The sequence below is a fragment of the Trichosurus vulpecula genome, chromosome 7 (assembly GCF_011100635.1).
Source record: "Trichosurus vulpecula isolate mTriVul1 chromosome 7, mTriVul1.pri, whole genome shotgun sequence".
Lineage (NCBI taxonomy): Eukaryota > Metazoa > Chordata > Mammalia > Diprotodontia > Phalangeridae > Trichosurus > Trichosurus vulpecula.
Window position 1 is genome coordinate 170348028 of NC_050579.1, and position 28000 is coordinate 170376027.

The following is a 28000-nucleotide window of genomic DNA, read 5'->3' on the forward strand; positions in this document are numbered from 1 at the left end:
CCAGATCGCAGAATGCAGAAGGAGTTTGTCCAGTGAAGCTAGAAAGAAATTGGGGCCAGGTTGTATAAGACTTTAAAAGTGAAACAGAAGGAGAATTCCTATTTTATCCTAGAGTTGAGAGAAAGTCACTGGAATTGATTGAGTTGAAGAAAGACCTGGTCAGATCTGTATTTAAAACCAATTTATTAATAAACATTTATTAAGCACTGTGTTCCAGGCATTGTACCAAGAGCTGGGGATACAAAAAAAGGGCAAAAAAATAGTTCCTTACTTTCAGGTGGGTGAGAGAAGATAATTTTAGAGGAAAAGGCACTAGAAGCTGGAGGAACCAGGAAAGGCGTGCTCTAAGGAGGTGGCATTAGAATTGAATCTTGAAGGAAGCAAGGGATTCTAAAAGGCAGAGATGAAGAGTGAGAACATTCTAGACTTGGAGGACAGCAAGTGCAAAGGCACTGGAGACAGAACATAGTTTCATGTGCAAAGAAAAAGCAAGTAGGCCAGAGTGATCAGACCACAGAGTGAATGGAAAGGAGAAAAGTATAAGAATATTAAAAATGTAGGAAGGGGCTGGGTTGTGGGGTTTAATGCCAAACAAAATCAGCATATCCTGAAGGGAATCATTGGTATTTAATTAGTAGGTGGTGTGACATGGTCAGAACTGTGTCTTAGGAAAATCACTTCAGCAGCCGTTTGGGTGGATGGATTAGGAGTAGGAAGAGACGAGATCGGGAGACCAGTTAGAAAGCTGATACAGTAGTGGAGAAGATAAAGGCCTGATCTACAGTGGTTGTTACAGAAGTGGGGAGAAGGGAACGTACTCAAGAGATGTTGTGATGGTAGAAATGTCACTTTCTAAATACAAAACTAGTTTGTCTACATTATCTTAATGCTTTCTAAAATAACGTTCAGTCACCTATAAAATGATACATAAATGTGAATTATAGCTTTTTTTTTTGAAATGTGACATTCCACATACTTTGAGAAATTCTCATACAGTACCAAAGCACCATTACCCAAAAATTGAGGGCAGCTCTCATTTATAAAAGTAATCCTAGTGAGCTTTCATTCCTAGCTATATTCTCTCACCCTTTCCCCATATCTCACCGCCCCCCACCCCCAAACTCTGTAGTTTTATTTGGAAAACAAAGCAGTATTATCAGGAAAAAATAACAATTATATAAATAAAGAAAAAATAGATCACATTGATCATACAAATCTGACAGCCAAAAGATGTACTTGTCTTATCTAAAATATGCTTCTGGCAAAAGTGGAGGGCTCTAAGATGGTAAGTTGTGGTGACCATTCACAGATGTGATGACATATGGAAGCTAGTCCCAATGTACAGAAACCTGTTGTATGGTGCCAGCAATAAAGTATAAGAGCAGGTTGAATTTTGTAATGGCCACAAGAAGATAATAGCTAAAAGAATTTGTTCGAATCATGATATAAAAAGATAGTCTAGTCCCTTTGACTTTTTTTTTAATGTCACCTTTCATTTTTATTTCACCTTATTTTCTAGACAAGGAATAAAAAAAGAAAGCAGAAAAAGCAGTGCAGCAAAACCATACAAAACACCAGCCAAGTCTGCTATGTGCCATCCATCCCCTTAGTCCTCGACTCTCTGGATCATTATAATTACAGTATTCAATTTGTTGTTGTTGTTATCTTCTCTTTCTTTTTGCAATGGTTTAGTCAGTCAACAGGCATTTTTTAAGTTCCTACTATGTACTAAGCCCTGAGAATACAAAGAAAGGCAGAAAACAGTCTCTGCTCTCAAGGATCACGCTAATGGGGGAGACAACATACAAATGCCTATGTAGAAACAAGATACATAAAGATAATTTCAAAGGGAAGACACTAAGATTAAGGAGAATTGGAAATGACTTTTTAAAGGAGGTGCGACTATATCCAAGACCTGAAGGCAGCCACAATGTAAGGATGAAGGAGAGAGTTCTAAGTGTGAGAGACGGCCAGTGAAAATGCCTGGAGTCAGGAGATGGGGTGTTCTATGCAAAGAACAACAAGGAGGCCAGTGTCACTAGATCACAGAATATGTGGGAGTGAGTTAGGGATTATTAAGAAGACTGGTAGGTTAGAAAGGGTTTTATAAACCAAAGAGAGGATTTTATGTTTAACCCTGGAGGCAAAAGGGAGCCAGTGGAGTTTATTAAATGGTATGGCATAGTTAGACCTGTACTTTCAGAAGATCATTTTGATAGCTGAGTGGGGAGGGACTTGAGATAGGAGGAACAGGGAGCAGCCTACTTCGATATGTCAGGTATCCTACACCAAGGGTGGTGGCGTTGTCAGAGGAGAGAATGGAGCATACACAACAGATAGTGTTAGAAAGATAGAAACTGTGAGACATGGCATTTGGTTGGGGGAAAGGGGAGAGAATGAGGAGTTGAGCATAATATCTAGGTTGAGAGCCTGAAAGACTGGAAGGATGACAGTACTTTGACATTGTATACAGTCACTGTACATGTTTCTCTAACAGGGCAGTAATATCCCATTATATGCATGCACCACAATTTATTTGGTCATTTACCACTTGATGAGTATCTACTTTGTTTCCAATTCTTTACCACTACAAAGTGTTACAATGAAGATTTTGACACATATGGAACCTTTTCTGTTTGTTTACCTCCCTGGAGTATGTATATTGGAGTGGGATCTTTAGTCAAAGTATATATATTTTATAGTCACTTTTTAAGAATGATTCCAAATTGCTTTCCAGAATAGCTGGACCATTTCACAACTTAACCAGTATTGCTAGTTAACCAGTTTATATCTGTTTTTAACCTTTCAAGTGTTTTGTCATCTTTTCCAGTATGCTCAGTCTGAGGTAAAACCTGGGTTGTTTTGATTTAATGAAGGTGGAGAAAATCACCTCACCATTTGTACTGGATCCACTACAAATTTATGTTACATAACCTCTGTTGGGCCCTCACTGCTGCTAGGCAATCCCACTATATCTTCTTTATCAATTCACTATCCTACTCCCCACAACCACTCTTCCAAACTTTTTCATCCCTCCTCAAACCTACAACGATTCCCCTTCCCCTCCATTCTCTAGGTTAAGAACCTTGCCTCATATTTTACAGAAAAATTGAGACTGTTCACCATGAACTCCCTCTTTTCCCCTTTTCCTCATCTTCTGCAGTGTGGGTGCCTTCTGCCACTTAACCCCTGTTGCACATAATGAAGTGGCCTTACTCCTCAATAAGACTAACCTTTCTGCTTGTTCAAGTGATCATGTTCCATCCCATCTCTTCCAGCAGATTGCTCCCTCTGTCATCCCCACTTTTTCGTTTACTTTCAATATTTCTCGCTACTGGCTCATTTCCTACTGCCTACACATATGCTCATGTCTTCCCTATCCTGGAAAAAACCCTCACTTGACCCTTCTAACCATGGTATCATCTTGTATCTCTTCTGCATTTTGTAGCTAAACTCCTCGAAAAGGTTGTCTACAATAGTTGCCCCCACCTTCTCTCCTCTCACTCTCTTAACCCCTTACAATCTGGCTTCCAAGCTTACCATTCCACCGAATCTTCTTTCTCCAAAGTTACCAATGATCTCTTACTTGCCAAATCCAGTGACCTCTTCTCATTTCTAATTCTCCTTGACCTCTCTGCAGCCTTTGACACCTTTGATCACTCTTTCCTCCTAGAGTCATATTCATTCTCTCTCTCTCTCACTCTCTCTTCTCCCCCCACCCCCCGATTTTCCTCCTGCCAGTGTGACTGCCTGACTACTCTTTCTCCTTTGCTGGCTCATCCTGGTAGATCACACCCTCTAACTGTGGGTATCCCACAGACTTCTGTCCTAGGTTCCCTTCTCTTCTCCTGCTATACTACTTCACTTAGTGATCTCATAATCTCTGGTAGACATCTTAAACTCTCTGTATGTCCAAAATGGAACTCATTTTCTTTCCCCCAAACCCTTCTCCCACATTCCCTATCGCCTTAGAGGGTAACACCATCTTTCCAGTCCCTCAGGCTTATGACCTGGGAGTCATCCTTGATTCCTCACTACCTGTCATAGCCCAGCCCCATATCCAAGCTGTCGTCAAGGCCTTTTGATTTCACTTTTACAATATCTTCTCTCCTCTGACACTGCCACCCTTCTGGTACAGGCCCTCATCAACTCACACCTAAATTATTTCAATAGCCTGCTGTTGGGATCTGCTTGCCTCAACTCTCCCCACCCCAATCCATCCTCTATTTGACCGCTGATGTAATTTTCCTAAAAAGCAGGCCCATTCATGTCACACACACGCCCTGGGGCAGCTAGGTGGTGCAGTGAATAGAGTACCGGCTCTGGAGTCAGGAAGACCTGAGTTCAAATCCGGCCTCAGACGATTGACACTTACTAGCTGTGTGACCATGGGCAAGTCACTTAAACCTAATTGCCCTTCCCCCCTCCAAAAGAAAAATTAGAGCCATGTCACACACATGCCCAACCCCCAACCCCACCCCATACCTCACTCACTAAACTCCAGTGGCTTCCTGTTGCCTCCAGGAACAAATATAAAACACTATGTTTAGTATTCAAAGGCCTTCATAACCTAGCCCCCTCCTGTCTTTCTAATTTTCATGCACCTTACTCCCCATACTCTTCAATCCAGTGACTGCCCTCCTGGCTGTTCCATGAACAAGACCCTCTCCATCTCTAAGCTCCAGGCATTCTCTCTGGCTGTCTCCCATACCTGGAATGTTCTTCCTACACCCTTGACTACTGACCTCCCTGACTTTAACTTCCAACTAAAATCCCACCTTCATTAGGACATCTTCCCCAGTGCCTTTCCTCCATTATTTCCTATTTATCCTGTATATAGCTCACTTTGTATACATTTGTGTGCATGTTGATTCCCCCATTAGACTGTAAGCTCCTTGAGAGAAGGGACCGTCTTTTGCCTCTTTTCTGTATCCCCAACACTTGGCATAGTGACAGGTATTATATAGTAGACACTTAAGAAATGTTTGATTAACTGATTGTCTTCCCCCATTAAAATGTAAGGTCCTTGAGGACAGGGACTGTCTTCTTTTTGCTTATATTTATATTCCCAGTGTTTATAATAGTGCTTGGCACATAGTAAATGCTTGTTGACTACTTACTTTTTAAATTTAAACAATAGAAACCTTTAGAATTAGCTTTTTAAAGGGCACTAGATGGCACAGTGGATAGAGTACTGGCCCTTCAATCAGGAGGATCTGAGTTTAAATCCAGCCTCAGACACTTGGCACTTACTGGCTTTGTGAGCCAGGGCAAGTCATTGATTGCATTAAAAAAAAAAAAAGAATTAGCTTCTTAAAAAACCCAGTTGTTCCTATATTTCAGGCTCTAGAACTAGATAATCCTTTTTAAGTCTAGATGGGCAAATAATTCTAGATATTCTGTCAAGATCTTATTTTTAAGTACTTATGCAAATTCTTTATTATTGCAACTGTATTTAGAATATCTGTGGGTTTAATTCCTGAATTGTCTTGGGAAACAATTAACTTCCACATTTTAACAATGGAGCCTCTTGAAAATACTGTCTTCTGAGGAAGCCTATGCTTTAAGACTGCTTTTTAGGTCCTTTCAGTCAACTTCAGTAAGCTAAAGCACCTTTCTAGACAAATGTTATAGGGAGGTCATCCACTGTGTTAGTAGTTTTAAAGAAAATATTTTTCATTATGCTAGAGATAATATGGAAACTATTTCCATTCTGCAAACCTCTATTATGACCTGTTGTTCAGAGCACCATACCAAGTGCTGGATAAGAAACATAGCTTAAATAAAGTACTAGCTTTGCCGTTTTGAAGTCTGTAGTATAGTAAGCACAGAATCATAGTTCTCTCTAGATACTATAAAATTGAACATTATCTATTTTTTGTTAATGTGTCTTTATGGTTTCTTATTTATTGCAATATTTGTATGTCTCACATCTAACTTTATGTGACACCAAGGAAAAGTTTGAGTCAATATGTGAAAATTGTTATATTTCTTGAAGCCTTTATTTTGTGGTATTGTTATTTTCAAGTGTTTATATATAATACTCACAAAATTCTGTGTATCATTGTTCTTTCTCTTCTCCCTACCTTCTTTTTTTTCTTTTTTAAATCACAGGGCTCCACGATTTAAAGGTTTCCAACAGCAGGACAGTCAGGAACTTCTCCATTATTTACTGGATGCAGTGAGGATAGAAGAAACAAAGGTGAAATTTCTTCTGGTTATTATTTTAAATGTTACATATATGCATATATATTTTAAAAATATCAATATGCCTATTTTCCATAATGTAGACAGTGATGTGCAGAGATGTAGTATCATTCTAGAATTTAATTTCAAAAGAGCTCAAGTTTATAAATGGTTCTTTTAATTTCCTTCTTCAAGGTCATTTTTCTTCCACTCTAGCACAACTATATAACTTTGGCCATAAGCAGTCCATTGATTTCTCATAACTTGCATATTAAAAGAACCTACATTTCATTTTTTTTCCTATTTGTTCATATAGAATGAATTTTTTACAAAATAACCATAAGAATTAATCCTCTTTTTAAGCTAAAAAGTAATATGCTGCGAAATAGCTGCATCTTTCAAAGAAAAAAAATCAATATACCTTAAACCTTACACTCTTATATTTCTACTGTTGCAAACTGAAGTAGTACAGTTCTCTATCTTTATTGCTCCCAATTTTTTCATTAGAGGAAAACCAAGTAGGATTAGAATTTTCTAACAGTTTTCATACGTACTTCATGAGATTGTCCCAACCAGTGTTAATTTATATTATATTATGTTACGTTGCGTTAGGTTATATCATATTGTATAGTATCATATCATATATCATATGTTGTTAATATATTTTAGCTAAACCATGTCATGAAGTTACAAAATCCTGCTGTGACATCATTTAGCCAGTTATAAGATTCTGCCTGTGTAACTAAATACAACCTGTCCTTCTAGTTTACCTGTTTCTGTTGGTGGTGTCAAGGCAGCTAGCTGGTGCAGTTGATAGAGTCCAGTCCTGGAGTCAGGAAGACTCATCTTCTAGAGTTCAGATCTGGCTTCAGACACTTACTACCTGTGTGACCCTGTGCTTAATTCTGCCTCAGCTTCCTCATTTGTAAAATGAGCTGGAGAAGGAAATGTCAAACCACTCCAATATCTTTTCCAAGAAAACCCCAGATGGGGTCATGAAGAGTCAAACTGAAACAGTTGAACAACAACAACACAACATTGATGGTGTCATATCCTCCCTGGTCAATCAGACTCAAAACTTTGAGTGCCCTAGCATTCCAGCCATACTGAACTACTAGCTCCCCCACCCCGCCCCCAAATACATCCTGCATTTACACAGGACTTACTACACTGAAACAAACTCACTTCACCTTTCTGCGTATTAAAATCCTTTTCTTCAATGCTTAGCAGAGGTGCTAGTTCCTCCATGAAACCTGCCCTGATGTCACCTTAGTGAAAAGTACTCTCTACTTATTCTTAATATGCATTGTTTTGTATTTCTTCTTGGTATATATCACATTCTCTCCTGTATTGTACGGTACAGGGTGTCCCTAAAGTCTGGACACATAGGCAAAAATACATATTTTGAAATATTTGGAATATTAACAGACCTTAGCCCCCTTGACTTCTTTTTCTTGGGTGTGCTAAAGGATAAGGTGTACTCAATGAAAATCATGGATGCAACACACTTGATTGAACGCATAGAGTGAATGTGCTAAGATTGACAGCAATGTGGAGTTATTGCATCGAGTTCACGTGAATCTTGCAAAGCGCATCAACCTTTGCATCACAAATGATGGAAGGAAATCATATTGAAGATGTTGTTTGTTAATATTCCAATTAAATAAAATGTTGTTGAAAACTTCATTCATTTCATTTCTTGAAAATATGCATTTTTGCCCATGTGTCCCGACTTTAGGAACACCCTGTGTTTTCTTATCTCTTTTTGACCTTTCACCATTAGATCATAAACTACTTGAGGGTAGACTTGGATATTTTTATTTCTATTAATTAACTCAGTTGCACATAGTTTAGGTGCTTATGGTTGAATTGAATGATATAGAGTGGGATTCCTATTTGAATTGGTGGGATTCTATAACAATTCTATCATTGTTAGATACATTTCTCTTATTTAAATGGGTTGTTAACATTCATCTAGTTGGTTGGATGTTAACTATTTATTTAAATGTTCTGATAAACTAAGATATTTAGTAGGATTTTACTATGAATTTTCTGTTCCCAACATAAAAAAAATCCTTATTAAGTTTTGTATTACTTAATATGCTTTGGCATGTTAAACTATAGTTAGAAATGGTAATTCACATAATAAGTGGAAAAATAATAGAATTGGAGTCAAGGCCCTGACCCATGCAAAGTACTAACAGATTGACCTTGGACAGGTCACTTAACCTCTGTGAGCCTCCATGTTCTTTATAAAATAAGAATATTTGGTAAAATATTTGATATTTTAATAGGAAAATTTGATAAAATAAAAATATTTATAAAATAAGTTTAATTTTTATCTTATAATGTTGATGTGAAGTTGAAAACTTTTAAGATGTGGCATAAATATGAATCATTATCGAGAGGCAGCATAGTGTAATAGAGTATTAAATTTGAAGCCAGGAGAACTGGGTTCAAATCTAAGCTCAGGATCTCATCTTATCCAAACCTTAGTTACCTCTTCTACCAAATGGAGATGATAACACCTGTAGTGAGCTACCTGGTCTGTTGTTGTGAGGCTCAAATGAGGAAATGTGCGTAAAATGCTTTTGCAAATCTTAAAGCATTAGATAAACATCATCTAGTACTATCATTATTCACATATTTCAAAGTGAAATGTACAGCAGTAAGTAGGTCTTCAAGTTGATTCTCACTGTGTTTTCCAAATATGCAACTATAGTTTTTTTCTCAGCCAGCTTACAATCTTAATGAATGTATTAGATTTTTAAACTGTACTGTGGTTAGTGTAGACCTTTATTATTTTTAACATTTATTACACAGAAGTTAGCAACAGCAATTCTTAAAAATTATCTGACAAAGCATGAAGTCTGTCACAGGGTAAAATAATTAACTATAATACTGTACTATATTTTGAAATTGTTGTAACTGTAGCATTGGAAGAAGAAATTGTGAAAGTCACATACTAGATAGTCAAAGTAATGCGAGGCCTAATTCCCCATAGATAATAAAATTGTCAGTTAAAATAAAGCTAATTAAGACAGACTGACAGAAGGAACTGCAGTCCTTGGTTTTGTAAGTGCGCATTTACTTTATGTGGCCAGGCACTTTAATCCAACTTAAATTATAATAGCTGATTTACTTTGAATTTTTAATACCTATCTATAACACAAATATAAATATATAGATACTTATTTGTGCTACTGGGCTAATGAAGTTTGGTGCTATCTCCTGCAATTAAACAGTTCCGCTTTTGTTGTAACGATGAACATACGAATGGTGTGTGCATGACTTTATCATCTCAAACAGCTCAGCAAGATTACTAGGAAAAGCTTTTTTTTCCTAATTTAGGTAGTGTGACAAAATTAGAGTGTCAAGTCTGAGGACCTATTCAGCCTTGTGAGCAATGACAGTTGTGCCAGTCAAATACAGTGAGTACCCAAGCAGTAGCAGCATTGTCTAGCCTGGGAACTCCACAGCTGTTAATCGTGCTATTGTTGTAGAGTGTCACTACCATGTGTTTTTTGATTGAAGAAAGCCTACAGCAATATGTCTGCCACCAGAATCCTTTAGAAATAATTACAGCTACTGACCTTCTTTCAGGCTATTTTCATAAAATGTTTTCTAGTGAATGTAAAGTTTAGGAGAGCAATCCTGTTGAATGCAAAGTTAAAGAGAATGCGCCTGCATTGTAGGAACAGTTTTTTGAAGAACAATTGCATGGAACAGTCTAATTCATGTGTTCATGTAGAGCCTTCTCTTTGGCTCAATAATACTAAAAACCCCAGTGACATGTAAGCCGTATAATTGAGAGAAATAATTTATGGCTTTAAAAGTGGCTCTGTTAAAGTTAGAATTAGATTAGAATGTATCGAAGTTTATTGAAAAATATCAGCTACTACAATTATTTTTAATGTTTTATATTTGAAATTGTTAGAGTTAAAATTTTCTTTCAATAAAGATTTCTAATTTTCTTTTGTTTTTTGATTACAGATGTAATTTCTTTACTGTCATTGCTTTCAACATTTTCTCAATATTTCTATATTTTCTGAAAATATATTACTACAAATGAGGAATATTTTAAAATCAGGAACTGTCAGTTACTCAATTGAAATTATACTTAGCAGTTATTCTGATGCTTGAGAAACTGTTTAAATGCAGGGCTTTAAAGTCGTTTGATCCTGCTGCTAACTGATTAATGTGTTACAGTTGTTAGGAATACTCTTGTGTCTTTTTTTAACTTTCAAAAGCACAAATCCCAACAAAGAGGGTTGCTTCTAGGCCTACGAACATTTTTATAACATTCAAATTAGCAAATTACCTAGGATCAAGGCTAGGGAGCATTAGTTTGCAAGTTAAGTCAGAAGCTGAAGAGGTGAACATATTATTTAATTTGAAATTATTTCAAACCTTTCGTTATTATTGCTAAATATCTTGGTCAGATTATAAGATCTTAACTAGTTCAAGATAATTTAGATAATGGACAGGTGGAAAAACTAATGAGTAGTTTGAATTGTAAAAATATTCTTAACTGGGGCAGCTAGATGGTGCAGTGAGTAGAGCACCAGCCCTGGAGTCAGGAGGACCTGAGTTCAGATCAGCCCTCAGACACTTGACACACGTACTAGCTGTGTGACCTTGGGCAAGTCACTTAACCCCAATTGCCCTGCCTTCCCCCCTGCAAAAAAAAATGTAAAACAAATTTTTTTATTTTTTAATACGTGCAGTATTCCAAATTAAATTGTTGTGAATTTCAAATTTAAACATCCCATATTGGTTAGGTTTTTAGCATGTTGAAAATTTCAGTGACATAAAGACTTCCCCAGGTAGTATAATAATACGTATTCAGAATTATGTTTAAATAAGCTAAAAATATTATGATCTTCAAAATACTTCTTAGCAAACTAGTAACTGACGTTTATGTGAGATTTGCTGTTGTAGGCCATTGACTGCAATTCATAAATGAAACTCAGCTTCACAATAAGTAGAAATCCTTCAGTCTATTAAATAGCTACTGTATGAGAAAAGATGAACCTGAATTTCCCAGGACTAGTTGTGAATTGCTAGCTACTGCATTCATTAGTGGAGGAAAATGGGTTAGAAAAGCACTTATTGATCACCTACTGCTAAATGCAGGGGATACAAATATAAGTAAGCAAAACAGCCTTTCCTTCAAAGAGCTTACGTTATAATAGGGGAAACAATACATAAAGAAGGGAAAACAATACATAAAGAAGAGTGGTGGTCAGGAGCATAGAAGCGTAAGTATGATTGGGGAGAAGCATGGTGGCTCAGGTCTAAGCTACAAATGATGAATGCTCATCCATCAAAAGCCCAGGGTGCCAGGAAAGGAGGTTGGAGTGCCTGTCATAGGTGAAGGCTAGAGGCTGGCTGGGGAATATCAAGATGAGTCTGGTTCCAGCCAGGCTAGATAAAATAATAGAAATGAACCAGTCAGACCAGGATTCTGGGGCAGTAACTTGGAGTGTCAGGATAGAGGTAGATTAAGTAAAAATGATTTTCAAGTATAAAAGTAATTTTGAATTTCACACATCTTGTATTTCACACGAAGTCAATCCCTGCCAGTACTTTCACATTAATATCTGTTCTAGGAATTAGCAGAGCTGTAATTATGTAACTGGTGGGGCTGCTGGGCCTTGACCCAAGTGCCAGCTTGGAAAAGAATCACAGACTAACAAAGGGCTTAAGGGGACAGGCTATCGCTGGGAGGGAGATGATGGGAAGAGATGTAAGAGTCTTGTGGACCTCATTCAGCTAGGGAAGTTCTTGGTCAGTTTAAGAGCTCCTTTGTCCCCAGGCCAGCCAAATGCCTCATCCTGAGAGTTTCTCCGGAAGCTCAAATGTTCTAACTCACCTGCTTGAGATAAGGACTTTATTCTGTCACCTGAGTTCCTAGAAACCCTTTTAGAAATTCATCTCTACATATAGCTTGAACAGTTTTTAGTACCTGAAATTGAAATATGAGTGTGGAAAATATGAGATGTATGGAAATGTAAACATTATTGTTTATTTGATAGCCAGTAGTGGCTTTAAGTAGACAGTATTATCTCAACCCCAACAAATGATTATTCATGATTGTTAAGTGTACACTAAACCCCGATTAGTGAAATTTTTAATTGTTCTTTCTTGATGTAGACAATTAATATCCTGGTCTTTGCTAGTGCCAATTAGCATAATACTGTGAAGATTGTTTTAGAAGAATTTATATAGCTAGGAATTGAAGTGAAAAAATTATAAAATAACTTGTCTCAAATTGAATTGTTTAAATTTTTTTCGTCATCTACATATACTACTTTTTGTAGCCATGGTTGAAGAATGATAAATCACTTTGAAATTATGAGCCCCAAACTTTTAAATTAAGAAGAGAATGAGCTCCTTGCCTTTTGGAACTACCTTGACATTTTTAAACTACAAGCAAACTTATAAAATGGTGTTTTGGGGGCATGAAGAAATGAATACACCATTAGAAATTGGGCTTCATGGAATTTAGAGCTAAAGATTCACTTTAGAGATCATAAGTTAATCCTTCTAGGTTATGACTTATCTTTTGAGTCTCCATTTACTGTAGATGGGTGAAAGGTTAGAGAGCTTACAAATCTCTTCACAGATTTGACATACAGTGATGCCTCTGTGGATAAATATATTTTTATTCAGAAGAACAAACTCTGTAGTACAACAAACTAAATTGTGTCTGTTTCAAGAAATTCAAAGCTTACATTTTTTCATCTTAAAATACTTACTGGATTTATTTTACAGAGAATACAAACTGGCATTCTAAAAGCATTTAATAATCCAACTACTAAAACTGCAGATGAGGAAACCAGAAAAAAAATCAAAGGTATGTTGACTTTTACTGTCACATTTATATAATCTATAGCTTTAACTTAAAACAGTGCATTCCTCAGAATTTTTTTTACATTTTCTTTTAAAATGATTATTGTAAAGACTAAATTACTGTATTAGCTGAGTTGTGTTAAAGTAGTGCCATCTAGTGTATGAATAGAATAATTCAGACTAATTTTTCTCTTAACCCAGTTTTAACCAAAAGTTCTTTGTGTTCTCAAGCAAAATTTTCTCTCTGTAATCTTTCATGTTGTGCCTTTACGAACTTATAATATCATCTTCCTCACATTTGAAATCTGGTGATAATGAATTAAACAAGTTTTGAGGACATTACTCAAGTAATTTGATTCAGATGGTAGTTTATGAATCACCCACTGTTGATAACTTGGATGTTCTCCAAACATTTATTACTTCTTTCTTGAGCATTGGTTTGTTTACTAAATAAGATGACTTGAAGTTTTTTAGGTTCAATTTAGATCATTATCATTTCCCATGTATTAAAGATTTATTATAGCACGCCTAATTTTATTAACTTTAGTATATATTTGAGAGGCAGTATAGTGTAATGAATGTAGTGCTGTCAAACTCAAATAGAAGGGGATCCCTGCAAGTTGCATATTGACTTAGAAAACAACAAATTAACATTGTCTCTATTGTATTGTATTTTTATTCATTTTATTAAATATTTCCCAATTGCATTTTAATCTGGTTCAGGATACAGTGGAGAAGTGTGTCACTTCCTTGTAGCCTTTCCAATTTAACACCTCTGGTGTAGTAGACAGAGAGGTCTGTCCTTGTAGTTGGGACTACCTGAGTTCCCTTTCTGCCTCTGACAAGTCCTGGCTATGTACTTCTTTGGCCTATCAGTTGATCTCCCAGTGTCCCAAACAGCTTTGTAAGACTAGAAGCTCAAGAAAGTTGCTAATCTGTTATTGGAAGGAATCTCCACACCAGAAGTCGCTTACAGTAATGAAATTGCAGAGTTAGACCAAGTCTATTTCTCTGTCAACCTGTATGTCTTTGTATGTCTGTTTCTCATTGTCTCTTTCTCTGTCTCTGTCAGTTTATCTCTTTAGGTGTCTGTCTCTTTGTATGTCTCTGTATGTCTGTCTGCATAAATACATTCATGCATGGGACATCTGTTTTTGGATAGGTTCTCATGTAGCAAACATAAACTCTCTTCATCCGCCTTAGAGTTTCTTCCTGATTTTAAAGAATTATACTAAAAGAAATTTATTTCCATGATATAACATTGATTTAAAGGTTTATGTGAAATGTGATGGTACGGGTCCTGGAAGAGTAGAAAGATAGGTAAAGAAGTATGCCTATTATAATTTTTTAAGTGTATTCTCTTTGTTGCTAAGTAAATACAAAATAGTAACAGTCAATTGCATATTTTAGTGCCTAATAAAATACTAATTGTATTGGGCATCTTAATACTTAAACTGGTAAATAGAGAAGAAATTCAGAAAGTTTGGGAATAGCAGTTAAATTTGAATTGTTATTGATGCTACTATTTATTTTGAGCAAACAAGTTTAATTAAATACAGTTTATGACTTTTCATCTGTTGTAACTAACGCTTCAGAGGTTTAGGATTCTCTCAAAATTGAGGGGAGGGAGCAAATATGGGAGGAGGAAGGATATCATATGTTTAGTATATAAAGTAAATATATACACTGTTCTGATTATGTTTGAATGAAATCAAATGTTTTGTTTTTATTATTGATGTTACATATGTTTACAAATTTAAAAAGCACTATTTTTGCAGCGTATGGAAGAGAGGGAGTGAAGATGAACTTCATAGATAGGATCTTTGTTGGCGAATTGACTAGCACAGTCATGTGTGAGGAATGTGAAAATGTAGGTATTTTGGAATGCAATTCAATGTGCAATGATAGATCACAATTACATATTGGTTTTATGATTGTTTTATTTTAAGTGTAACTTGACAGAATGTATTAATGAAGAATTATTTCATAATAGCTTAGTCCCGTCTAAAATGTGATACTCAGGGGCAGCTAGGTGGCATAGTGTATAGAGCACTGGCCCAGAAGTCAGAAGGACCTGAGTTCAAATCCAGCCTCAGACACTTAATAGTTGTGTGACCCTGGGCAAGTCAGTTTAGCCTAAATTGCCTCCTAAACAAGTAAATAAATAAATAAATGAATTGATAGTGAATGTTGAAAACTACCTTCACATGTAATTGGAAAAAATAAAATATTATTAAGTGGGAAAAAAATAAAATGTACTCTCCATTCCTAGATACTTGTTTTCTAGAGCATGAATATAAAAATCATTTTAGACCCATATAAACACTTCCTTTTTCCCCACTGTGCTTTTATATGTTATTTCCATTTGATCCTCAAAACAAGCCTGTAAGGGTAAGAAACTCATGTTAACTTACTTGTTAGACTGGAGTGGGAAAAATATTGCATGAAAATAGGTCTGGTACAATTGTAATAACCTAAAATAAAATATTAATTTAAAGTATTAATATTACAGCAAAATATTAATTTTAAAATATGATTTGCTGTTATTTTCCTTCTATTGAAGTATAGAATTCTGTTAACCAACAAGCACTTATTAATGACACAAAAATAAGTTTTGATCCAACTTACTGATTTTTTTCCCATTAAATTATGTTACTGGATTTGATATTTATTTTCATTTCAAATGCCATACTTAGTTTTTTAACCTGGGTAATTCTGATTAAATCATTTCACAGGCTTCCTATTGCCTGATAATTCTTATTTTAATATCTGAACCTATTGATAAAGTATTTTATTGTCATTGTGGAATTTTGAAAAATTAGAGGGTTGAATTGGTATAGATTTATAATGGCAGAATAGGCCAAAAATGTTTCCAATGTGTTCTTTCTGTACCCACTTTTTAAAAAGTATTATGTATTATATTATGTTATATCATATTCTATCCTGTTACATTTAAGTCTATTATTTGTCATCATGGTATCATTCTAAAATTTTAGACTATATTTTATGAGTATTCTTGAAGAAAAAAACAATTTTTCTTAAATAACTCTTTTTTGCTACATTTTCTTTGATCTAAACATTTCTCTCTTTGCAGCACTTTTGATTTGATTTTGATTTGATTTGATTTGAATTTTCCCAGATAATCAATTTTTAATAAATGTTATTTCCTTTGAGATAACTTCAGATATTATTAAAACATTATGGCACCATACATTCAAACTCTTTACATCATTTGAAAAAGTTTTTTTATATTGTTGCTGATTCAATATTCTGAACTATTATATACAAAGAAATTTTTTTTAAATTTTCATTAGTTTCTGTAGTTTTGATGGCATAATTTTTTAAGTTATATTTCTTTAAAAACAAAAACTTCACAATAATTATTAAAGAATTTTACTATATTTATACTTTGCTTAGTCTTCTCTTGCTTTTCTTTTCTCAAAGATCTCAGCCATGAAAGAGCCTTTCATTGATCTTTCACTTCCTATAATAGAAGAAAGGGTAAGAAAAAAGAAAATTATTAAAGATTTTTTAAGAAACATTTTAGTTTGAAAAGAAAGTAATAAAGTGGAATTTTTTAAAAATTTAGTATTTATCTAATAACTAATACCTAATAACTAATAACCATTATGCTTGTTATTTAAGTTGTTGGGGTTAGTATAAAGGAGAAGGGATAATTTTATGTTTCAAATGAATATAAGAATAAAATGGGTATTTTTAAAAGTTATTTGCTATAGAGTTTCTTTATATGTGGATCTACCTAGGTGTCAAAACCTGTTCCATTGGGAAGAATGAATAAATGTAAGAGTTTACAAGAGGCAGACCTTAATCAGTACAATTGTACTTCTGCTACTACAATGAATAATCATCTAAAAAGTACTAGGAAACACTCCTTAACTAAAGATAAGGTAAGCTAAGATTATGTGCATTTAGTATGTAGATTTATTTTTTGTTCATTTAAAATCTGCCCAAATAAGGTACATAATATTTAGTTATTTTATTAATTTTAGTGTGCATGCATACTACTTGAATTTATTTACTCATAATTTCATGGCACTATACTCATCAAGACTAAAGATGGGATACACAGCATTGTATCTCATGCCAGTTTTCTGGTAAAGCACTTTGTCTGTGCTGTGCAGGCTTCGTTAAGGCTTGGGTCTTGCTTTTGTCCCATGTTGCCTGTATGACCCTGGGCAAGTCACTTAGCCTCTCAGTCTCCTCAAGCATCTCATTAAGATGAGCAGTTACCAATGAGCTCATATCGTTGAAAGGAGTTTGCAGACCTAGGAGTTCCCTATACTGATGAAATCTTGGGTCCCTTCTCGTCCCTCTCCTTCCCCACTTCTGTTGAATCTAACTTGCATGGACCTGAAAGTTGTCTTTTTTTCTTAAATTAAAAAAAAAAAACTTTTAATAAGTCACCTTCTAACCAAAATCATCATTGATATTTTGTAGTAGGTGAAATATAATGAATGTAATAGTAATTTAGGAAAGTTCTGTGCCTTTTAGATATGTTACATAATTGCTACATATAAATTAATATCCTGATAACTAGTGCTATTTCTTAGCCCTCCGGGTTGTATTCATGATTAAATTACAGGTGATGTGGTGTTGGCTAAAATAGGCAGTGCTATTTGGTGAATATGAAATTTTGTAGAAATTAAACCAATATAAGGAAACATGCTTCTATGTTCTGCTGAGCCTTATGTGGCCTAAGAGCTTGTAAAGCGTAGTTCTAACCTCTTAATATGGTTCATATAAATTTTAGCACAATATAGTCTGATTCTGTAATACATGGGAACTACCTCAGGATCAAAAAAATGTTTTTTTCTAGATAATGATTCCATTATTAATTGGCCTTTTGGAGGCACCAAAGCAAAAAGAGCTGAAGTTTCTTGCTTATTCCCTTTGAATAAGTTTTAATTGATTTCTTTTGTATAACATCATTGTTATCCTCAATATCCCTTTCCCTCCTTGAGTTATCTCACGCGCTTAATTATTTTTAGTAATTCTAAAAATAAAGCTCTTAAAGTATTATCTTTATGAAATAAAAAATTGAACAAAACATTTTAATTAGCATTTTGTATTTATAAATGTTATCTTGTAATGTTGATCAGGTGATTATATTTTTGGCATATTGTTACTACTATGCCTGATACTGTAAAATTTCAGTAGGTGTACATACCTTTAATCTGTATATGTATACATAGGTTTTAAAATATGTCTAACCAGATTAAAGTATAAAGTTAACACATTTAATTGAAGTTCCTGTAAGTAGAAGAAACAGATTCTTTTTTGAAAGTTTCTTGTTGTACAGTAGAAAGAGCACTGGCTCTGGAGTCAGAGGATTGAGATTTAGATACAACCTTTTTTGTTTGCTACTTGTGACCTCGGATAAGTCATTTAACTATCTTAGGCTTCAGTTTCTTCGAATGTAAAATGAAAGAGTAGAGTTGGACTAAGTGGCCTATGAGGTCCCTTCTAGTACCTGATCCATCACTGTATGATAGAAAAACAAAAAGCAAATAAAATAACACAAAGAGATCATTCTTAGTTAAATCAAGAAAGATAAAATGCAATTCTAATAAAACCTCACAAAGTTAAAAGAAGGAGAAAAGACTAATTTCTAAATGGTTACCTCTTAACCCAAAGCTTTTAGGAAAATTGACTAGAATTTAACCAGTAGTGAAGAAGTAAAACAAAGAAGAACTCAGCAAATATATATAACCCAATGGAAAATCTTCTCTACAAAAACTCAGAAATCTGGTTAAATTACATCATCCCATAAGAATTAGTTTTGCCTTTTTTGACTGTGGCTTACTGAGTTTTTAGTGCTTGCCTCTCATGAGAGATTGTGCTCTGAACCTCAGTGCCTCTGTCAATTTCGAAGGAGGTAGGTAAAATGGTCTGGTGGATAGACTGCTTGGATTCACATCCCACCTCTAACACATACTTCCTCTCTCTGTGTCTCAGGGTGAGTTCCTTAAATTCTTTGTCAAACAGGTAACTCTCTAATACTCTCTAAGTTTAAGATCAGTTGTCATTTTGCATTGGTAGAGAGACTCTCCTCCCTAGGAATTGCCTGTGCTAATGAAATCCCAAGTCTAGACCAGAAAAAGAAAATCTATGAAGTCACATTTTTGTCTTCTCGTGGTTGGTAGTCTGTCATCACATATGGTGATAGTTGACATAAAATTAACTAGTATACGTTAACAGATTTAAAATAAGATAGTGAAGAAATATCCATTAATCTCTGGGGAATCTGTTTTAGAAAGGCAGACTCAGAGCACTTAGATTTTTTTCCTGTCACTAATTTTCTCAAGGTATTTCTGCAAGAATGTCTGGTATAATTACAAACTATCATTAATATTTTAAGGAATATTTAATTTATTTTAATTTAATCATTTAAATATGCCTCAGTATTTGAGTTGACCTATAACTATTTCTTCCAAATCTGTATTTACAAATTCTGTTAAGAAAGAATATTTTATTTTTATTATGTCTGGACTGATAGTTGATGATACCTTGTCTGGAATGCCTAAAAAAAAAATCCACCTGAAAATAGGCAAAGAATTAAATTTCTTGTTGGCTTTTTTTTTTTTTAGTTCATAGATTTCAAATACTTGTTGGTTTCAGACATCTTAGTTATTTGCCAAGGTTTTTGTTTGTTTGTTTGGTTAGTTGGGTTTTTTTGCAATTTAAACACAAGAATAAAAGAGGCCAAAGTAAAAATGTAAATGCTGGAGGAGGGAGAGGGCAGGGAAGAAAAAGCAAGCAGGCAGCTGATGAAAAGAAAGGAAGAAATACAGCCATGATGGAAAATAAATGTAAAAATAGGAAGGGAAAACTGTACAAATGCAAAATTATTATTGGAAAATGGTGTAAAGCAAAAAATTATTAGCACAGGGCAACAGATAGAGAAATAAACAGATTGAGGCCTAGACTGAACATTTACCACAGCTGTTGGGTTTCTTCCCAATTTATTTTCCCCTTTTCCATGAAAAAAAGTAATCCTTAGCTTCAGTTTATTGTTACTATATTTAATCTATTGAAAAGTCTTTCTAGATGTATCTGCTAACTAAAAGGCATAAACTTAAAGAGGAGTTAGACAATTATGAGTGCAACACTGCAGTGGAAAAAGCACTTCACTGAAACAGCCAAGTTAAAATGATTTGTTCAATTTGTAGATTTTTTTCATCTTTTCTTTCAGTGTAAGATTTTTTTGTTTGTTTTTTGTATCTCACAATACATAGTCATAGAGTAGACCTGAAAAAAGTCAGCTTGACTAGTTTAAGCCTTTGGTTAAACTCATTTTGGATTTTGAGGTAGATTTTGCTTCTTTTATCCTTGTCACTAACTGCCAAAATAAACAAAATTGTTTTTCATATTCGGGGCCACATTAGTAATTCATTAGCAAAACTTGGAACAGATACAGACTCCTCCCTGAATTCTGTCAGGTAGTCAGCATTTTACATAATTGCAGGATTTGTGATGTACTTTTTTGTTTATAATTTTGGATTGGAATTAATCTTTATATAGCAACATTTTGTTGACTGGTGCTTGGTAAGTTCTTATCTATCTTAAAATAATAATATTGAGCTTCTAAAATCAAGGAATTCCAATTTAGAAATTTCATTTGCTGCAAATGGTATTTGTTGGAGAATAATAAGATGTTAGCAGGTAATTTTAGAAAGTACTGGAACCTAATTTTTAAGTCCATTTTTCCTTTCTTTCTCTGAAAACATCATATCAATTTATAGAATCAGCTAAATTATGAAAGAAGACTTGTAAGAAAATCATCATCTGGGGAAGAAGAGAAAATTCCTGTTATCATGCATCAGAAAAATGGAAACCTTGAAATAAATGGGGATTCTTCAATTTTGTCCATAAGAGACACAAGTAGGGTGTCTGAGACTACAGCAAATGCAAGTCAGACTGATGGAAGTGAGAAAGAAGTCAGCCATTCTGAAAGCAGCGTTGATGCTGACAGTGAGGCTTCAGAATTTGAAAGTGCTTCAAAGCAAACCATTTCTGTTAGACCCAGTAGTTTATCTTTTTTGCATGAAGGTGTTCCTCCCCGTTCATCAGTAGTCCCTGAACTTCCATTTGCAAATGCTAGTGAGAGTGGTAAGAAAATGATCACTGAAGCCATTGCCAAATTCAGCCTAAGTGACACTGTAACTAGAGGTACAGAGCTTAACAATGAACATCAGCCATTCAATTTTTCAAGCAGTTCACTATGTTCAGTGGAGAAGTATACGTTGTCCCGTGGCCCCCAAAATGCTTTCCAAACCCTTTCTCAGAGCTATACAACTTCTTCCAAAGAATGTTCAATTCAGTCCTGTCTCTACCAGTTTACATCTGTGGAGTTACTAATGGGAAATAACAAGCTCTTATGTGAGAATTGTACCGAAAAGAAACAGATGTACCCAAAGAAAATCAGTTCTGCAGGTAAACTCTTGATCTGATTACTTCCTGGCATTTTTGTCTCATCCCTGTACTAGATAATAAACTCCTTGAAGGAAAGAGCTATGTAATTTTTTATGTTCGTCATCCCAGCACCTTAGATTAGAAGCCGCAATTGTTAATAATGTTTGAAGTGAATTGACTGAGTTACTTTCCCCAAATAAGATGAACCCTAAGACCTGTAGACCAAGTCAGAAAATACAACACATATTAAAAGATAAGAATCCATATATAGCTGATAGAGTCAGTTGTCTGCTTCTGGGAAGATAACTATAGTGTAGTTAAGATATGAAATATATAAATGCTTACCTTAAGGTGCCTCCCAGATCTCAGGAAGGCAACTAATATGGTGTAATGAATGGAAAGAACACTGTATTTGGAGTCAGAAGACCCAGATTTAAATCCTGGCGCAGCCACTTACTGTCTTGTTGACAAGTAATTTTCTGCCTTTGGGCTTCATTGTTCTCATCTGCAAAATGAAGATGTGGGACTGGATGATCTTCCACTTCTAAATCCTATGGTCTTACGACCCTAGAAGACATAAACCAATGTATGATAAGTTTTAAATTCATAAATCACAACAAATCTTAAAAGTACAAGTCAAATTAAGTAGTAACCAGATACTTTAGTAATCATTGAGCAAAGATTGAATAAGAGGATTTGAAAATTAAAAATAGTGTGCTTTCATCCCTGAACAAAAGAGACAGTATTATGATTCTATATAGCCATCACTAATTATATTTTTAGAAATAACTGTCTAAATTTTCTGATTGGATGACCCTACTAATTTCCTGGTTGGATCAGCTCACCAAGAATTTGGAGATGCCCCATGCACATGGCAGTATATTATTGATAAGAGGATATGGCAGAATAGGATAACTGGAATTGGTCATTCTTCTAAATAAATCTCTTAGGAGTTTAGTTAACATGAATCAATCTTTGTAGAGTCTAAGCATATATGTCTGAATTGATAAAAAAAAAAATTTATAAACTTGGATTATTCAGTATCAGACCCCAATGTGTAGCTGCTCTAGTGAAATCTAGGTTGAAATGTACACCGCATTAACTCATATACCAAAACATCCTTTAAACATTTGTGTTTATGGGGCAGCTAGGTGGCACAGTGAGTAGAGCACCGGCCCTGGAGTCAGGAGGACCTGAGTTCAATTCCAGCCTCAGACACTTGATACACTTACTAGCTGTGTGACCTTGGGCAAGTCACTTAACCTCAATTGCTCTGCCTTCCCCCTTCCTAAAAAACAAAACAAAAAAAAATTGTGCTTATAAAACCTGAACACAAAAATAAGTTTCCACTATAACTTCCTTATAATTTCTCTGTTGACAAACCTTATCAGGTTCTGTTCAGCCATGATCCCTACTGTGTAATAACGCGGAAATCTCAACAAGAAACATTTTCAGTTCAAATTTTTTTAATTTTCAATTTTTTTCCCACTTACATGTAAAATTTTTTAACATTAATTTTTTTTTAAATTTTGAGTTCTGAATTCCATCTCTCCCTCCCTTCCCTTTCCCCCAGTGAGAAAGCAAGCAATTTGATATAGGTTATACATGTGTGGTCATGCAAAACATTACCATATGAGTTGTGTTGTAAAAGAAAACAGAACAAAAGAAAAAGAAAGCAAAGAAAAAGTATGCTTTGATCTGCCTCTTTCTCTAGAGGTGGGTGGTAGCATTTTTTTCATGAGTCCTTTGAAATTGTCTTGGATCATTGAATTGCTGAGAATAGCTAAATCATTCACAGTTGATCATCCTATAATATTGTGTACAATAGTCTCCTGGTTCTGCCCACTTCATTTTGCATCAGCGCATGTAAGTCTTTACAGGTTTTTCTGAAAGCAAAATGTGCTTCTTAATATTTTTTGTAAACATGTATTTTTAAAGTACCAAATATGTGCCAGGTACTGTGCTAAGTGCTAGGATATACAAGTGTTTTGAAGACAGAGAATTCTGGGTAGCATACCATTAACATTTAGATAGTTTGTGATAAATCAAGCTATATGGGTCACAGTTGAATGTTCAAGGTCTCAGAATGTATCATATATTTTAACTACAATGGGGGTAGCTAGGTGGCGGAGTGGAAAGAACAGGGCCATGGAGTCAGGAGGACCGAGTTTAAATATGGCCTCAGACACTTGACAAGCTATGTGACCCTGGGCAAGTCACTTAACCCTGATTGCTGCTCCCACCTCTCCCTCCAAATACAATGAAACTTTGTTTTTTAAAATAAAAGGATTTTAAATAAAGGACTAAATTAAATAAAGACCTTAAGTTATAGTTTGATGATCCTGGTACTAGTTGTTTGAACCTAGCACAGGATCCTTTGATCTTTGTGCTTGGTCTATTTAAGAGGTTGTCTAGGACCTTAAGACTGTAGGCATGGTAAAATTTTCCCCGACCTTTTTGGGTACTACAATTAACTGATAGATTGATTTGAAGTTTTGTGCAGATGTATTTAATTTCATACTGAATAGCACAGAAAAGGTGGAATTTTCAAGAGACAATGGAGTTCAGGGTATTTGTTCAATAACAAATACTACATTTCTGAAAATGTGTTACATGAGTGATACTTTTGTTATTTCTAGATGTTTTAAGAGAAATTTAAAGGTCAACGTATGTCATGTTCATAAAATGTTATATAAGGAAAGTTTTCACTTGAGTCACAGTGAAACTTTGTGGAAGTTTGTAGAACTTGATTTTTAAGTGTTTGTTGCTCATGCTACTTAATTCTTTTCTTGCACTGACATTTTTTTCTAACTTATACATTTTATTTTGATATCACTCATTTCAAAAGCAACAATACTCCCATAGTTTCCTTCTGTAAAGAAGTTAAGTGAAGTTATCTAATACAGCAATTTTTGTTGACAGCATTTTACTTTCTTTTCTTAGAGTTCATCATTTCTTAAAAAGAAAGGAAGTGTGTTTTAACCCAGTTAATCTGGGACTAAGACAGGCTATTGTATTTGACCTGAATTCAGTTGTCTTTCATTGTTTTCTTAATTTACATTTTGGTCATTATGAGTCTTACCTCTTTTGGTTCTTACAGTTGTATTTTTATAGATCTTTCCAGTTCATATTTAAAGTTTTTGATAATTTATCAAACTATACAACCAGTGCAGTAGTGGGTAATTATATGTTATATGGTTTAATACAATTTTACAGATATATTTTTAAAATTATCTTTTGTGCAGAAAAGAAACCAGAAGGCGTGTATACCAATGCCAGGAAACAGTTGCTCATTTCTGCTGTTCCAGCAATTCTTATTCTCCATCTTAAAAGATTCCATCAGGTAAAAGTCCACATCACTGCAATTAGTTCTACTACAGATATAAACATTAAACTGATAAGTAGCGTATGGTCATAATCTAGACTTTGTAACATCACCAACCATTTCATGTCTTCTGTATTGAACTTTAATAGTGTCATTTGCCTTGTGCATCCTACAGATTGTAAATTCCATAAAGGCAGCTCATTCTTATTATCTTTCCCATAATACCTAGCACAGTGCTTTGAAAAATAAATATTTGCAATTGGATGAGTGAAATAGTGAATGTTCAGCATTTTTTAGTGGAACCTCAAATCCTGTGGGATAGTACCAGAGATTCTACAATAAAACCAATGGAATCATATACTTGAGTGACAGAGAATGTTTATCTTTTTTATAACAAAAATTTGTTTTAAAATATTTTAAATAAAATTTTTCATTAAAAATAGTGTACATTTTAAAATTCACATGTAAAAGCCTCTTTCGCTTCCCCCCAGAAACTCCCAAGTACAAACCCAAAAAATTGAAGTTCCCTATAATTATGAGAAATGGTTAACAGGAGTAGCTGAGGACAAAAGCTGTCTTTGAAAACATAAGTCAAAAATAAACATCTGTCTTAAGGTCTGGTTATTGTTAGTGCTTTTCTGTTTAAGAAAACACCACCACCACCACCTGGAGGCAAATTCTGGGTCCCAATATAGTTGTTTTTCCCCCTAGGGCCTTCCTATGGAAGCCTAATATGAAAATAAGAGGTAGAGGTCATTATGTAGGCCCATTCTTATTTCTTTCAGGTCCTGATTATAGTGGGCACGTAACTTTAGAGTCTTTTTCCGTATTTATAGTAAGCAAACATTAAATAATTAGAGAATTTTGCATCTAAAAAGGGGGCTTAATAAATCATCTTGTGAAGTATTCCAACTACTTTACAGAAGAGGAAACTTAGGCGTTTATAAACTTGCCCAAGGTCACATGTGTAAACTAGAACCCTGGGTCTCCTGATTAAAATTCCAATGTTGTTTTTACTCCATAATACTATGTATTTAAATTTTTTTAGAAGTGGTGAAATTACATGTTTATTAATACTCATTTTTTAAAAAAACTGCCACTAATCTACATAATTATCTTTGCCGTAGCACCTTTGAATATAGGCATTAAGTTAGTCAAATGCCGTTTCTGAATGTTTATTAGTCACCTTTAATTTTTTACTTTTCTAGTTTTTGGTCTGGCTCTGTGATTTCCTTGAAGGGAGCCTCCCAGTGAGGAAGCTCCCTATGCTAATATATAACAATTGCACACCTCTTAGTCTTGAGAATTGCCTGGGAAACAGACATTAAAGACTTGCTCATGGTCACTGAGCCAGTTGTCAGAGTTGTAACTGGAACCAATCTTTCTGACATTGAGATCAGGCCTTTATCCACTTCTCCATGTCACCTTTTATATATTTTTCAAAATCTTTAGAAATTAAGTTTTGTATAATTTTACTTCTTTTCACCTTTTGGGTTTTATGTTATAAAGTACTATGCTTAACGTCTGCAACAAGCATTTATTAAGCCCTTACTATGGGCCAGGCACTGTATTTAGCTGGGGGAATACAAATACTAGAAAAAAGACAGAAGGTGCCCTCAAGGAGCTTTCAATTCTAGTGGGGATGACCGTACATAAAAGGGGGCTGAAAAGTGGGGCAGTAGAGGTAGTTACCAATGTAGGAGAATAGAAGAGACAGAATTAGAACACTTAAGAGGGTAATGAAACATGCCTGGCTTGGGCTTATCTCCAGAATGGTATCTAAAAGGAACTCACCAGTGGGAGAAGGGGGCCAGCCTGTCAGAGGAATGGTCCAAGGTGAGAAGACCCCAGATGCTGAGGGAAGTTATATGGTAAGAAAGCAACTGAGTTGAGGTGGCAAAGTCTGCAAAATCAAATGAATTCTATGGACTTCAACATTTTTTACACTTTTTTTTTTCTTGAAGGCTGGTTTGAGTCTACGAAAAGTAAACAGACACGTGGATTTTCCACTTGTGCTAGATTTAGCACCCTTTTGTTCTGTTACCTGCAAGGTATAGTATATGATGAACTGTTTTTATTTACAATAACTATCAAGTACACTCTATACTGTATATTTATATACTTTTTTTTTAAAGTATTCATTCTCTGAAACAAATACACAGCTACTTAATTAAATCAACATATCAGGAATATTGTATTTGCTGTCCTCCCTCCTTTTGTCCTTGAGTAATTATTATCTGTAATACATAAATATTCAAAGCATCTCTGAAAGCAAAGGACATTAATGAAGGTCCATGAGCAATCAAGCCACCCAATTGTTGTCGAAATAAGTTTTTGACCTTCTTTCCTTTGTATCATATGATGATCTTAAAACTTTCAGTGTCAGAAGTCCACAAAAAAGGTGTATTAAAGAATGGACTTGAATTTAATGATCTTGTCCTCTAAGGTGATTGATGAATCTTTGATACTTGGGTGCATTAATGATTGCCTATAAAGTTTCCACAGACAGGAAGTAGGAATTATTGAAGGAAGATAGGATTGTCTATTGAGTGAAATACTCTTAAGACTGTTGGTCTGATCTTAGTATGTTCCTTGTACTTCCTAAAAGGGCAAAGCTATTAGATGATAAAATAGCCTAAAGACTCGGGATTTTCCAGACAATAAATTTTACGTGCTAATCTTAGGTTTCTTGCTAGTTCTGTTAAGTAGATTTGATCCCCGTTTTCCATGTGTTAAAGTTCTGCAATGGCCAAATTTTATAATTATATTTAGTGACTTAATATGAATTTAACTAATTATCCTTTAGAATTTCCCTCAGGATCCTTTACTCCTACAAAATACTAATTTGTAATTTTTTTGTTGTTTCTTTGAAAAAAAGAATGTAACCAGTGGAGAGAGAGTTCTCTATGGTCTTTATGGAATAGTGGAACATAGTGGCTCAATGAGAGGAGGCCATTATACAGCCTATGTGAAAGTCAGAACAACTTCCAAGAAACCATTGGACCACATTGTTGCAAATAAAAATATCCATGGTATGTCATACTTAATTGCTTGTTAGATCCTTCAGATATTAAAATTACTGCTTCATATGTGTATCAAATAAATTGAAATTTAATTTCTTCATTTAACTACCAAGTAAAAATTACTTTTCTAAAGAGGTAAATTTTTAACCTAAATGGTCTTCATTAGAAATAATGAACA

General features: G+C 34.7%; 1 protein-coding gene across 2 annotated transcripts in view; it reads left to right on the forward strand.

Moving 5' to 3' along the window:
* USP45 (ubiquitin specific peptidase 45) overlaps positions 1-28000 on the forward strand; it is an 80334-nt gene that overhangs the window by 47832 nt on the left and 4502 nt on the right. For both annotated transcript variants that reach the window (XM_036766645.1, XM_036766646.1), the window contains exons 9-17: positions 6115-6202; positions 12964-13045; positions 14820-14911; positions 16486-16542; positions 16806-16949; positions 20805-21495; positions 24720-24817; positions 26764-26850; positions 27678-27831. In XM_036766645.1, coding sequence (XP_036622540.1) covers positions 6115-6202; positions 12964-13045; positions 14820-14911; positions 16486-16542; positions 16806-16949; positions 20805-21495; positions 24720-24817; positions 26764-26850; positions 27678-27831 — 1493 coding nt within the window. The remainder of the gene's footprint in view (positions 1-6114; positions 6203-12963; positions 13046-14819; positions 14912-16485; positions 16543-16805; positions 16950-20804; positions 21496-24719; positions 24818-26763; positions 26851-27677; positions 27832-28000) is intronic.